The 15758-nt window shown below is 32.3% G+C and overlaps 1 protein-coding gene across 3 annotated transcripts in view; it reads right to left on the bottom strand.

The window, feature by feature from the left end:
• LOC108747230 overlaps nt 1–15758 on the bottom strand; it is a 35263-nt gene that overhangs the window by 7958 nt on the left and 11547 nt on the right. For all 3 annotated transcript variants that reach the window (XM_018484605.1, XM_018484597.1, XM_018484588.1), the window contains exons 2-3: nt 3020–3121; nt 309–494 (exon numbers count right to left, since the gene is read on the bottom strand). In XM_018484605.1, the coding sequence (XP_018340107.1) occupies nt 309–494; nt 3020–3104 (271 nt within the window). In that variant the 5' untranslated portion in view covers nt 3105–3121. The remainder of the gene's footprint in view (nt 1–308; nt 495–3019; nt 3122–15758) is intronic.

Below are 15758 nucleotides of genomic sequence, written 5' to 3'. Positions count from 1 at the left end.
ATATATATATATATTATTTTAGAATTTTATTTTATATAAATATATTTATTTTATTTGAATATATTGGATACGGTTTATGAAATTAATTTATGGTTTATGAAAAATATCGATGAGTTTCGCGTACATAAAAAAATGTATTATACCTCTAATAATTTTCTCGCAACGCTGATTTGCACGTACTATCCGCTTGGTTAGCGTCACATTTAATTTTGCACGAGCGATTTGGTTCCTATTCAGTGTTTCTATTCACACAGCGAATATCTGTTCCGCGTGTCCTAGTTTTACTTTTAAACTCGGTGGATGCTCACCTAGGCGATGAACCGGGCTGAAACGGACGAGGCTCAATGCGCCATGATCCAAATCACAGTTTCTTCGCCGAGCCCGTTCCCTAGCGAGTTTTGCTCTCCTCCGTAAACAGCAAATTACCATTAACGCTAACAGCGGAAATCCCAGAATGCAGGATACGATGGGTATGATTATGCTCTCCGGCGTAACTGAAAGATGTAAATTGATCGTGCATTAGGATTTATAAGTGAATTAATACAATATTAATCTTGATTTATATCTATTACTATAATACGTACGTATATAATTTCTCAACAACGTAATTGTCTACAACGTAAATGTAAAGTATTTATCTTCTTTAACGACGTAGGAGCTTTCAACAACTTAAACAATGTTTTTGACGGGTCATTTTGATCATTTAACAAGGTTTAACAAGGTTAAAATACTGATGGTGTGATGTTTTGTATATCACATTTTTGAAGAATTGTTTTTGATAACATCACGATTGTTTACACGAATACGTATCAAAATTGGATTAATCTTATCAAATTATTGATATGTCAATTAATCTGATATATCAATTTTATTAGTTGTTGATGATAATTGATTTAATAGATATGAATATGATTTTATATATTGTATATGAAAAGCTACGTAATTTTACTTTTATTATTTATGAGCATATAAGTATCTTTAATGAAGTACACATATACCACACTAGTAGTTCGTACATTCCTGTTCACACGAAGCAGATTTACATCACTAGACAAAAAGGGCATTCTCGAAAGTTTGTCAGTTCAGGGAAATTTCAAGCCTGTAATAAAAACGAAGTTGCTTAAACCGAATTAGTGGGTCTTATAAGATGAAATTTAAGATGGTACCGATTAGATTTTCCGTTCGTATTTAAAAGAACTTAAATCCTAACTGTCTCTATTACGACAGAATTGTTCGATTAAAACTTTTTACACAACGCATAATATAGTAATGTCGACATTTCTCAATAAAAGTGTCCCAGTTCTCTCTTGGATTAAGCGCTATTTTCTCAGTATGTAATACATAAAGTTTGATGTAGCTTTTACAGTATATGCTATTCTTCCTACACGATGCAAAGAAAAGCTTGCTTCTTTTGAGAACTTTTAATCAAGATAGCGCGCAACTTCTACAAAACGAAATACAACACAACTTTTGGCTATTACAATTCTGCTTTCGACTTCATTAAATTATTTTTGCAGTAAATATTTGAAAGATAAATCTTAATTTATTACTGCATGTACATTAATTTACATTAATTGTTTGAATTGGATTTATTTATTAAAAATATTGGTAAGGGATATTACTATTAGCACATATAACTTCTTCTAAAGATTATATGCGTCATATTCTGAAAAAAATTAGATATTCCATATTTCGCGTATTTCACGTGCTCGTCACGTTTCTTGTATTGTGTGCTTATCGTATCTCGCGTTTGTCGTAATTCTTAAAATGAAGGATATGTTTTTGGATCGATGTGTTCATGTTTTTAGTAGTTCTGTAGCTGCAAATTAGAGCTATTGTGGGGATTTGAATGAAGCACCGATTGCGCGAAGTCCAAAGTTTCTAAAGTTTTATAACGTCAACTATAATTAATCCAATAGAAAACCGTGACACAAATAGCTCCGTCATCTCACTGAAGTGACTTTACTCCTTGAAAAAGTGCTCTCTAGGTTTATTAAATGTCAATAGTCTATTAATTGTAAATCTCTAAAATTGTGTTTGAAAAAGAATTAATTTCGAATTCTGAAAATATACATAGAAAAACACGAACTGTAGACAAATAATAATTACGTAATATATTCAGAATCCTAGTAAATTTAATATTTTAATCAAGATTATAAAGTTGAAACAAATTCGGTTTACTTATACAAAGTCGCTTTTTCAATTAATTTTATAAAATAAAAATTTTGTTAAAAAAATTCTTCCTTTGACATAATAATGAATTTTTCTAAAATTTTTAATAAGTATGTATTTTAATATTACATTATCAAGAAAATATTTTTTATTGAAGATAACATTATTTAAAAGAAAGAATATAAATTAAGTAATCACTTCTTTTAGCGATAGAATGATATTTTTCTATGTGTAAAATTTTTTTGCTTTATAAGGAACTATCTTATGCTGCCAACTTTTACTGATATCAGAAAAACTTTTACTGATATCAAAAAGATTTTCACTAACTTGTTATACAAATCGAGATGGTCCCTTGTTAAACGCATCACATAATGACAATTTGCACATCACTGCACGATAGAGGTAAACAGGCAAAGCCTTTCATCGGCGAATGATGATCGGATAACAGTACTGTGTTATTGTATTAGCACATCGCTAACTTGTTAGTGGATTCGTGTTCCTCGTAATTCCCGTATAACGAATGGCTGGCATTAATTATATTATTAATTCGATCTCTCTCTCTCTCTCTCTCTCTCTCTCTCTCTCTTTTGCCGCCTCTTTAACTACTTATGCACAACTCGTTTGTAATTAACATTGCCGCGAGCGCGATCTAATATTTTATACACAAGCGTCTAATTAAACATCATCCCTCGCGCAGTTAATATACCGGGTCTTGAAAATGAATCTAGCGCGTCTCTTAAGACAACCAACATGATATAAGTCGCCGTACATTTCTTGTAATAAAGTAGAGCTTGGTTTCAGCATAATACTGAGAATTAGTATTGGAAACATGGTGTTTATAACTTACCCGTCGGATATATCAAAATCGTTGGCCTTTTGGAGTGCGGAATCGTTGGCATGGTAGGTCGACCAGCTCTCACTTCGGCCGACATTTTCCTTTGTTCTGCAACTGAATGGAAATTCACCTTTGAACTGACTTTACAAACCTCGATATACCTACATTTTGATTCCTATTCGTAACATCTATTCTGTCAAATGCACTATAATTGAGAGAAGACGAAATTAATAGAGAATAAAGCCTAATTTTAATTTATACAAATTCTATTTTATTTATTTAGTTTGTCTTTTTTCTTATATTCTATAGTTATATTACGCGTAGGTAATAGAGTTACCTACAATCAGTTACAGAACAATCAGGAAGGTCTTGTTGCGGAACATTTCATTAATATATTGTATATCGCTGTCATTTCTGATGAGTGCTTTGACGACTTGTTATATCGGGAAACTGAATGACGAACGATTTTTATCTTTCTCGCATTGGAATGCATGTTGGTTCGCTCGTGACTCAGCGAGCTTGGAATCGATAGCTAGTACCCGTAGCTCCAGTTTCAACGTGCGATTTGCACGCGCTGGGAATCAGTTGGCGATGTTAGCGCCTCGTCAGAAACGTAAAATTGCTGCAGAACATAGAGAATCTTCAGAAGAATCAAATTTCTCTGCGTTCCATAGTTGGATTTACCTTTGGGATTCAAATTATTTCGCGAAGTAGTGAACAAACGTGACACGGAATATTTGTACGCGTTATAGTCGAAACAGTATATATTTAACGGATATTATGTAGAAAAAGAATAGACTATATTTTTACTGTATAAATTATTTTACATAATAATTGTTTTTAATAAAAATTGTAATTGAAATACAATGATTACGTTATATAAAATGAACGAAAGATCTTGTAATATATTTGATCATACCGACGTTTTAGCTTCATTATCACTTTCCTCATTAATATTTAATGCGTCTGTCTCAAGGGATAAAGAAAATATGAGAAGGGTTTTCCCATATGCGGTGTATAATTCACAGTCACCGAAGCGCGTTATCTCTGTATCTTTTTCTTAGTAATATTAAAAGCGCCTTAATGATATCAAAAGAGCTGTTTAAAATACAAGAGACTTTTCAGATTCAGTTCCTACTTTTGTGTTTTTACCGAATGTTGATTTTGGCAAATAAGTTATTGTGAGAAGTGTAAATAAATATTTGTGAGAGTCTTTTATCTAATAAAAAAAAAAAAAGTCGAATATATATAGTTATTCTCGATTTTCGAGATATTCTTTCCGTAGTCAAACTTTTAATTTCTTTAAATCTCCCTGCAGACACATTCCGAATACTTTTTAAGTTCGACACTCCTTCCGTGTTTTTTTTTTAAGTCTAGAACAATTGCACGAACGCTCATTGTACTGTCTCATGAGAAAATTGACGGTGCGGATATTGTCTGTGGTCGAAATATAGGTGTAATAACAGCGGACGATAGATTATCGAGAATTTGCGATATCGCCGGACGTCAGGGGCAGATAATGCGGGATAATGCGCGCACGTAAAGGCTTTGCCCAGCTGGTGTGGTTAGGGCGCAGCACAAATTGCGAAATGCAGTTAATCTCTTGTGGCGGTACATCGATTCCTCACGAAATCGAATCCATTTTATACGTTGTCGTATTATTGTTAAACTTTATTAATTAGCTTTCGTGATACATTTGAATCAAATTAAAATCAAATGTTCGCACATTTTATATGAAATAACTAATCGTTTGATCACAATTTGGAATCAGCCAGTCATCGAGCATCTATTACTTTTCGCCATCCCCAAGTTGCGATAGCAGATAAAATTTTCATTATTCTCTCGATATCTTCCATAGGACTCGACGCATCTTTCCCTGATCGATTTTATTCGGCTTTTGTCAGTCCACCCTTATATTTTTGCCGTGACGGTTTGTCGAATATTGCTATTATAAATCATTTCGGGATACCTTGCTTAGACATGAAAAAAATGTTGACCGAATATATACAATAATCGCGAAGGAAAAGGAAACCGTTATCTTGAATGAAAAATAGCTTCGTAGGCAGGTGTTTTTTGTTACGCTCAGGGGAGTGCCTGATCGTTTACTCAAGCCTACGCGATAGGATGATCTGAATTAGAGAAAAAGGAAAAAAAATTGCCATCCTCTAACATAGAAGTAAGGTTGTGGACTTCTCGATTGCAACAGATGATAAAGAACGGCATTATTTATGAAGACAGAATTTATCTGAAGACTCTAGGAAAAAGGTACTTTTGAATGATGACACTGGAAAGGGCTGCGTAAATAACTATATCTTTTCAATATCTAAAAAATATTTACTGACAAAATATAGAGCTTAGGATGTTTGGCCGCGCAAATCCAGGATATAAAGTTCAAACTATTCTAAAGAAGAATAAAATCGATTTATCAATCCGCTGCGTGAAAACTTCCTGTTTTAATAAAACAGTGCATTTTGAGATATCGCCGCTATTTCAGACGTCGATAGCACTTTCGTGCGTTGAGCTAAATTGTCCTATCAAGTCCTATCATTTTAGTCTTTTAGTAGAAACACGTCTTCTCCTCTTAGTGCATGTTCGGGAGAGCCTACGAGATTTTCTGGTTGCCAGAAAATGATAGTTACGACGTGCCTGTTATCTAAGTAGCTCGGCTAATCCAGTGTGAAAAATCTCTTTTTACAGAATATGAAAGAAATAATCAACCCTCTTCAAATCTCTTGGCGTTATATCAAGAATTTATCGTTCGTATCAAGAAGCAAAATTTTATGAGAGAATCTTGTGATTGTTGAACAGCTGGTCTTCCCCCAAGGAATTGTATGTATATTTAAAGAATAGAACGTGGGAGAATAATCTAGTTACGTTGGTTAAATTTTTCACGATCTCTCAACTCTGTCTTCGTGAGAAACGTTCGGAAGAGATCCTTTCGTCCTATCAACAAGTTTTCAGAAGTTCTTCTGCAATAGAGTCTATATATTATCACGCACGTTTCTCGACTGCCCGTCGCGTAAAAGCAAGCGCAGCTTAACAGCTCTATCTGCATTTCCCACATTTTGGCACGCTATCGGAATACAAGCGGTATATACGTAACGTACATGGCCGCAGGAAGTTGGTAGTCCGTATTACCTCAACATCATGGAATGCCAAGGTATTTACGTCGCTTACGTATACGAGTACGTCCGTATACCGGTCTCGAGACAGGCGGGATGTTCGGTCCGGGTTTGCATACGACGTTTGCACCGGCAGACCCCGTAGGCACACTCGCGTTTATGCACATGCATGTACGAATGTGAGCTCAGGCATTTCTGTGCCTCTAGTTTACGTACACGAAAGACACACGCCGGTATATATGGGTGAGATTAGAATCGACATTATAACTGTCTAGCTATCTGTTCATCTGGCCGCATTTGCGGTTTCATCTTGAGATTTGTAGATTTGGATTTCTATTCAAATATCTCGAGAGGCAGGAGATTTCTTTTAGTTTAATGTAATTTCTTCTTGCTTTTGCTCATTATCAAATATCACAATACAGATATCGATAGTACATGCCAAGATTACATTTGCCTAAAATTTGATCGCGACGTTTAATCTTTGGTGTTATGTACTGAATAGTGCGCGGTCGATTTTATGGCGCCGGATAAAAGGTTGTGGAAAGAAGTAAAAAGAAAAATGCAGTCCTGTTTTTGTGGATGACTAATATAATTCTCATTACGTCGGTCAGATTTTATTTAGTCCTAGAGAAGGTCATTTAAATCACATCATTTATCATACACTCCATTAATTAGAGCAACCTCGATCATATCATAGATAAACTGCATGATTTATCCAGCCTACTCTCTCACCTTCCGCCACTTCCGCTCCACGCTCTTGTTATCTTTCTTTAGGTCACGAACACGAAACCCCATTTTGACCTTTAACTACACCATATCATTAAAATTAGAACTTAGAAACCGCTAATTTGCCACTTCTAAGTTTGAAGTTGAGAGGTCGCGGTCAAGGTTTAGCTAAACATTTCCTAAGTTGTACATGAAATTTATCTATTAAACGTCAGGAATGCAAAATTGTTCAATTGTTTACTGACTTAAGCAACAGCTTCTTAATTGGTTTGCTTCTACGGTCATACGGTGTCATGATGAAACATGGCTTCGTTAGTGAGTTTAGATCCTCTGTTCTCTCATCGAGGTAGTTATCAATCGTAATTGCTTCTCGTGAGTCTCATTAATTCTTACTAGTATCATCAGTCTATTAATTTCCCATCTACCGCGAAACAATCGTGACAACGCAATGTTGCTTGTTCATGCACGCTATACTCTTTGAAGGTTGGGCTTCGGAACATTACGAGTATAATCTTGTTCCGAAATTGCTGACACAAAACGATATGTAGAAATGTGATCGTGACACGTGAGGTTGGAGACCTAAATACGTCCCCGGCCATACAATTCCCAAGAATAAATATTTTTTTTTTTCTTTGCTTCTTTCACAATACCAGGAAATAAATAAAATGTTGCTTACAAAGATAATGTCTCCAAAAAAATAATTAATAGAGAAAAAAATATTAATAGCAGAAGTTAATTGTAATAATAATAAAAAAATATATAATAAAATAATAAAATATTCTTTTAAAACGTACCGCTAAATAAATGTTCTATATAAATGTTACAATACAAAATTTAAATATTTGGAGCAATAAATGATACATATCTTGCACCTTTAATTTCAATAGAGTTTTTTTTTAATCTTCTGAGGACCGGCATGTTTTGATCGACTTTTTTATTTTAAGGGCTAAAACTTTTTTGTCATTGTCATAGGGTTGAGTGGCGAAAAAGGTGGTGTCGCTGTCGAGTTCCTAAAGGGGCCTCGAAAAGTTAATGTAGTATAGTGACAGGTTAACAGGATTTTGTTATGCCTGTTAAAAGTAACATGCTTTGTACAAGACTAAAGTATTAGTTTTTAATTTTCAGACTGAAAGATATGTCGATAAGCAATTTATTTTTAGTTTCTCAGAGGTTAGTATGGAAAGGTATTTTTTTAAGAAAATTGAACGAAATGTTGATATAACAGATACAGCTTATTTCTCTGAAATAGCTCAAGAGAATAGTTTCTTTCTTCAATATACCTAAATATCAATATCTACGACACGTAGGAACTTCTCTTCCCTTTTCAAAATAGATGTTTCAAAGTAGATAAATATCTTCAAATTTTTAATACATCTGCTCGTCAAGTCTTTTTCAATCGTGACGAGCAAAACGATTTTCGTACAAGAATTTACAACACATTTCATTTGTTAATTTTTTACGAGATTTCCGTTACGCCGCGAATATTCTCTGAAAAAGATGTAAACATAAATTCCATATTCTTTGGGAGTGAAATAATTATATTGTATTTCAACTTTTATTGGAAAAAATATATGCAAGAATGGGCCGCAAGTTTTTTCTATCTCGGAACAAAAAGTTACTGTTGATATAATCCTCTACCTTTGTTTCTGTGTGATTGATTACTCTTGTTTCGAGTCGAAGCTCACATATTTTATTCCTTTATCCCGGAAAAATACAAGAATTGCGATTTTTATGTTTCAGTGAATTGAAAAACTGTGTAAATAATAGTTTATCGTTCTCGGTGTTTTCTTCATATTACGAGAAAGAAAACAGAATCTGCAAATATCACAGTGATGAAGTAAGATATAAGGCAATAAATATCACAATACGAATAAATTAAATATGATGAAATAACGTTTTATAAACAGAAAAGAGAAATTAATTATGTAAAGATTACTTAGAAATTAAAATTATTTTAAATTTGATATTTTTAATATTTCTCTTATTTTACGCGAATACAAGGAGCTTGACTGTGAGATTATTATGAAATTATTTAATTTCAAATAATATTTGTATTTAATTACTTTTTATTACGCGCGAACGAGGTAGAATTTATCAATCCAATAGAGTTGGTAATAATTTCACCGTAAGAATGAAAGATCGTAAAACTTGTCATTACGTATATGATTCGTTGATATGTCATGCCGTTGCTTCGATGTGCCATAAATATATGTACATATATACATAAACTATATGTGAATAAGAATCCAATATAACATTTGCCCAGGAAGACCGTGCTATAGTGAAAATGACGTTCAAAGAGGACAAAGAGGCGCAAACTAAATTTATCATAAAGTGCCGTGTCGTTGATGCATGTCCTTCCAAAGCACATTCAATTTTCCGATGATAGACAGATTAATTATAAATATGATCTAATCCAAGTTTGGAGGTTAACAATGAAAGCATTATTTTTATGCATACAAAAATTTATTATTATAAAATTAAACGTGTTAATAACGTTGAAAAATTAGATTTAAATATGTATAATAATTTTTGCTACTTATTTTTTAAGCGGACAGGATACGCGTTTTAGGATGCAGTCAATACCAGATGTAATTCCAATAGGAATAACAATTGTGAAGCATTAAGGATTGCGCGAAATTGGCGGCGTTATTGTCAAACTTTCCAACAAGAAGTTTATATATAGTTCAACTAATCACGTGAATAAGTTCGAAGCATCTTCAGCAAACTTAGAGATGGAACAGTTATTCACATCTGTACAAGCAATAAATTTGTAATTGTAAAGTTTTATTGACTGAATAATTTCGTTGTCGAATTTCTCCATTGTGGAATTTCTAAATTCTTTGCTAGGTATTCTTGTAATGATAGCATATTATATATTTATGCAAGATTGTGACTTTTTGATATATACAAAACATGCCTGATTAAACGCATGTTATTTAATCTATGAATTCTTTGATCTACATATTTTTTGTAGATATTCCTAAATATCAAAAAAAGGTTACTATTTGTCGCAGCTTTCTAGTTTTTACTAATTTGTATTTTGAAATCAAGTTTTAAATTAAAGTTCTGCTGGGTTTTATTTAAAATATAATTCAAAAATCTGACATATCTTATTAAGTATTTATAATTCAAAATTAGTAGCTTTGTCTTTTTTAAATAAGAAAAATTAACTTAAACTTATTCAACAATTCAAAGAAAATATATTAAGAAATTCAGTGTATCATCGTTTTATTTTTTAACTCGTATTACTCTTATTACAAATAATTTCGCTATTGCACATTATACTCTGCAATATATACTATATTATAATAAACCATACTACAATACATTATACTATAATACACTAGACTTGGGATCTAAGCAATTTCGATAACCATAAGTCTTGCATCCATTAGACGTTAGTAAAACGTTCTCTCGATTATTAGATCTCTAATGGCTATTAAAGCCATTAAGGTTTTCCTAATGCGTCGCATTTCAGTTTGCAAAAAAGCAATTTATTAATCAAACAAACGTTTATGTTTAAGTTTATAAATTGTAAAACACAATCACGTGACTCTAAAAAACGGATTTATCAATTTATAAATTGAGAAGCAGAAATGGACGACAAGGAATTCACGCGATTTATGGTTTCATGAAGATAAATGGTACAGAAAGGACGCACATGGTGCATTATAAAAAGTTCTGATGACTTTTCCGTGAGACGGACACCGTAATCTTTATTTTTTTGCTGGATTCCTCGTAATTTCCTATCTTTTGAGGAGAAGTTACGCAGAGAGGAAGAGGAATTTGCCGCGCGCATTACATAGTCTTGAATTTATATTCTGAACGTGTTCCTTGGTCTTGGAGTTTGCATGAGCACCCTCACATTGTACCCTCGCTGAATTTATTCCAGATTGAATCACTACATTACATCCGGTGGTATATTCCGCGTTATGAGTAAACTTCTTGTCTGGTGATATCCGGGATAATATAAGATTTTTATTATTCAACTTAGGAGCTTTTACTTTTGCTGCGTATAATAAGATCAGCAATGCTGGCATTCTGTTCCGGCGATATTCTCGAGAGATATTATTGTTAATTCTTTCCATGCAGGAGTGATTACTTAGAGAATCCTTTTTTTTATTTAATTTTACTTAGTGCGTATATATTACAATAATATCGTGCGCGAGCTTATTCTGTTTATTTAAGAGTAAGCTGTTCAACTAATTGCATATATAAAATTTTATCTTCAAAAATAATTTCCGTTGCAATTTCCTCGTCCTTATTTCGTGGCAGTTGTGATATTCATAAATATTTTGCACGATAGATTATCGACTCTGTGACTAATTGATTGGCGCTATTCCAATTCTTGGATAAGATATTGATTCCTGTCTGTGAATATATATTAATATTTTTCTCGCTTCTATTTCTGTTTTTGAATTAATTCGATTAATACAATTTATATTAGATTACGTGAATGAATTTACTTCAACATTCTTGAAAAAGCATTTTAATGAAATAATTCCAAAGAGATATCTTCTCACATTAACAATTACAGTCTCGGATGGTAAGATTCTCTTGGTTACCTGTTCCTCGCTATGGACATTTACGCGGAAAAGCTTTCTTCTGCGAAAATAACTCGCGTCAAAGTTCGCGAAACAACTAGTTTCAAACGCTAACGAGTCGTAATTATTGCATCAACGCACGTACATATGTAGGACGTACATATGTAGGAAACAAATTGTTATGGTTGGATTGTTTTACTGAAATTGTAAGTACCTTACGTCTATTAGTACTTTTTGTATCGCTACCAAATTATTGATTCATCTGCAAGTTAACATACATTAAATGAGAATTTATGTCATACATAAAAATGTCAATGTAGCAAACCGTGAAGTTCGCCACAATAAACTTGAATGTTGGCTTGCGTATGCTTGAATTGTTATAAAACTGTTTTGAAAATTTATGGCTTTCGCCAGGAACGTGTATATATATATATATTATATGTAACCACTGCTGTTCGATTCATGGCAGACATTTTTGTCGATAATGCACGTGAAATGTTAACATATTCAGTTGAAACTTTATATTGCCTGAATTTTTGCAGGAATATATTGAGATAAAATTTATAAAGAGCACAATTTTTTTTACGGTCATGTTAAATATTTAAAATTGATTCGGATGTAATAGAGAATATTGCGGAAGTAAATGCCACGTAATTAGAGTGGCTTTATTTTACAGCAGTTATAACATAATCTGACTAATACGCACAGTTTGAAATTTTTCGTTATCGTATACCCCGCTTTATCTAGATCTGGCGAAAAAGGATACGTGTTACGAAGTTTACGTGTGCAGCATATAAGTGTACGCTGTACTCTTGTAGAAAAACGTGTAGACTGACATACGTGGTAATTTTTCCCAAGCTTATAGAGCGACGTTACTTTCCACAGTATCTTTCCCGTCTTGCTTTCAAGACCACTTGCAATATTTTTCGCATTTGGGTTCTACAGAATATAATCCAACAGAGAAATATTGTCAGCCAAGTATGCGCGCATGTCGAGAAGTATTAAATTCCGCATAAGTTGGATGAGACTTACTGTTATATTTATTATATTATGTGCCAGTAAAATCGCGCTATTTAATAAGCGCAACCGACTGTATACCACAGTATATGTATATATATATGTATATATATGTACTTTAAATTCTTACTGCAGTCATTTACAATTTGTATTTGCCAAAGAATGTGTAGAATGTTATTTTATTGTACATAAAGAGCTGCGGTTTCAGCGAGATACGGTTACCGTCGATGAAAGGAAAAAAAGTTCGATTTTTTTCTGAAATTTAATATTCTCTGCGAGGGAGAACACGTATAAAAAAAAGTACGTATAAACACGCATTAATAGTGTATTATATTGTTTTGGAAAATAAATTGTTCTTTTTTTTTTTTTAGGCAGAGTTGAAAAATAATAACCCCAAATAGATTCAATCGAGCGAATGTTATCGAGCTTTCGCTCGCAGAATCAGTCCACTTTTTAAATCTCATTCTTTTTCCCGTCCGTTTCAGGACTTCTCTCGTAGATTTTCTAAAACTTGTTTTCACTGTAAACGACATTATATCTCCGGCAACGCGGAATCTTTCCTGTTTCCATGAAAGTTCAATTTAGACTTGGACGAATCTCATTCTAACATTTCCCGCCATTAAATGCAGCGATATGAAACTTTACAATCTGTTACACAGCACTTTATGTATATAATCATTAAAGTGTGTAAAAAAACATAATTCTTTTTTTATAACTGCGGTTTCATCGTAGAAATTTTCCAAGGAAATACGTCGTTGTTAATTCAAATAAAAGTGATGTATTTTGCAGATTTTACGCTTCTGCAGTTTTGATATCAATTTTCTTATATTATGTCTCCTTCCATGACGTATGAGATATCACAGAAAAGTTTGAACAGAATTGTCTATCTACAGTTTATATTATGACTGTCCATTGTTTTTCTCTCTTATATATATATATACACTTCTACAGATAATAAGCTTTACTCTTTATGAATATAATTCTATCTTTTCCTAATTCTCTTTTGATTAACATACGAAGGTATACATTTGCAAGCCACTTTAAATACCTGCAGTGTTATCTCCTCGTTAACCCAGATCACTAATGTGGATTTATCCGGTGACGTATTGGAGCTGTGGTAACGAGAAAATGTGATCTTGCCCAATCCAATTTGATCGGCTGATTAAATACAATTAAGTCGTGGTTTATTAATTATCGCGCTCTTGTTCATCAATTCTATATTCTAATTAATATTAAAATTCTCGTATAACTCTCAGCGTATAACTCTTACTCTCTGCTGAATTTTTAAAGGTGATCTATCCTTAATTTTCATGCTATGATGTCTCTTTCGCAACTTTTGAATATTTAAATTTAAATTAAATTCATGTGGTATAATAATAAAGCATTCAATTCGCATACGTATGCATATATGAGTTAATTAAAAAATAGCCTACGCGATTTATCAACGCTTTTTAATATTCTATGATAATAGTTCTATTTTAATTTTCCATATTAAACAGTTCTATAATCAGTTTTAATTTTTGTAAAGTAATAATTGGCGCTAATTATGTTGAAAACTTAACGCTAATTTACAAATGTAAAATCTAAATTTTATAATTTGCAAATAGAAGAGCTGTATTAAATTGGATTTAATAAACTGACTGCACATTTAAAGAGATTTCTTTTTAAAATGATAAATAAATAGAGAATCTTTTATTCCTATTTTTTTATGAATTACGACAGCTGCACTTGTGCCATTTAATAATCTGTGTTTCATAATTGGAACAAACAATCGAACAAAGGATTGTTAAATATACAGTTGATTAATTTGCATTAGTCTGAAATAAATAAAACAAAGAAATAATTAAAGAGCTACGAACAATGTTTATGAAGGAAATGAAAATAAACTCGCTTTCCCATGATTTCGTGATTAGAATATGAATTAGTACGTTTCCAGTATGCATTTTAACGCTATGCGATATAACTGTCACTGCAATTGCGCGTCATACTGCTCACTAATTGCAACTCAGACACACAGGACAGAGCGTGGGTGTTGGCGAAGATAAGAGCGAGAAATATTGATGAATGCAGAACGAAGGTTTGAGCATGAAAGTCGAGAGATCGAATGAAGAATAAGAGGAGCTGGTACGAATGATGCTAGGAAGAACTGAGATACTTAGCTTGCGAGTGAAAGAAAATGCTTTTACCGATACATGTGCTAAAGTTGATATATTCTCTCGTTCATTCGTTCCAGAAACGAATAGCGCACAAAGATTTAATTGTGCTTTCATACTAATTTTCTCTGGCTGTGAGATTAATTAATTAATAATATTAATATATGACTTTTGCGTAAGTATTTTAAAGAAATGGGATAATAATATTCTTATATGTTTTTTTAAATAAAAGAGGATATTCGATGTTTAATATATGCGGGTTTTAGTCTTTTAATACAGCCACGTGGTTGCGGTGAGTAAAATTTCTGGCTTAGAGGTGATGACTGTTCTGTGGTGCGATCCTATATACATAGACTATGATTTACGACAGAAACTTTCGACAACTTTCAAAAAGCATTCCTAAAGCATAACAATGTGAGTTCGTGAATGTACGCGTATGGTAAAAGTTCGAAAGTATTTATAATGGCTTTAAATTTCTCACGAATTACGATATATATGATACTTGTAAATAATGTAAGTTAATATTAGGCACAATTTTTTTTTAATATTTTGTTTTACAGATAGTTGTTTATTGCGTCAAGATTATATATATGGTAGAAGCTTCACATTTTTGTGCATGTGTTGTGTTGTTTTTTATTAAATATTTTATATTAAATGTTTTGTATTAAATGTTTTAAATATTTTATACTTTCGATTTGGTAAACATTTTTCCTATTTGTTAATATTTAAAAAATTTCTTTATTTATAAGGAGGTTAACAGAAGTAATAATGTGGAGGTAAAGAAAAAAAGAAATTTTTTATATTTCCATTTTAATTTACAAATATAATTTACAAATATACAATTTAATGAACTAAATTATTATCTTTTTAAGTATTAATTCTTTTTATACATACTATAATATTTTTTTATATTTGTATGTTATAGATTAATATGGCCATTACAAAGGATTTATTGAAGGAAAACTAAGTGTGTGTAATCGGTTCGGAGATGTCGCTTGTTGTATTATAATAATCGCTTCGGTATAAAGTAATTGTCTCTAACATATTCGCGAGTGTTCTATAAGTGATAAATTTGATCTTAGAGGACGAGGAAACCTAAGAGGCATCGAACCCTTAGGGTGAGTATTATTTACTTTTTATATATTGTCATTTTAAATGACTATTACTTCTTTACTCTTTTTTCTAT

This window comes from Trachymyrmex septentrionalis, unplaced genomic scaffold (genome assembly GCF_001594115.1).
Source record: "Trachymyrmex septentrionalis isolate Tsep2-gDNA-1 unplaced genomic scaffold, Tsep1.0 scaffold107, whole genome shotgun sequence".
NCBI classification, from domain to species: domain Eukaryota; kingdom Metazoa; phylum Arthropoda; class Insecta; order Hymenoptera; family Formicidae; genus Trachymyrmex; species Trachymyrmex septentrionalis.
The sequence above is the reverse complement of the archived record's forward strand: the minus strand, read 5'-3'. Positions and strand labels throughout refer to the sequence as shown.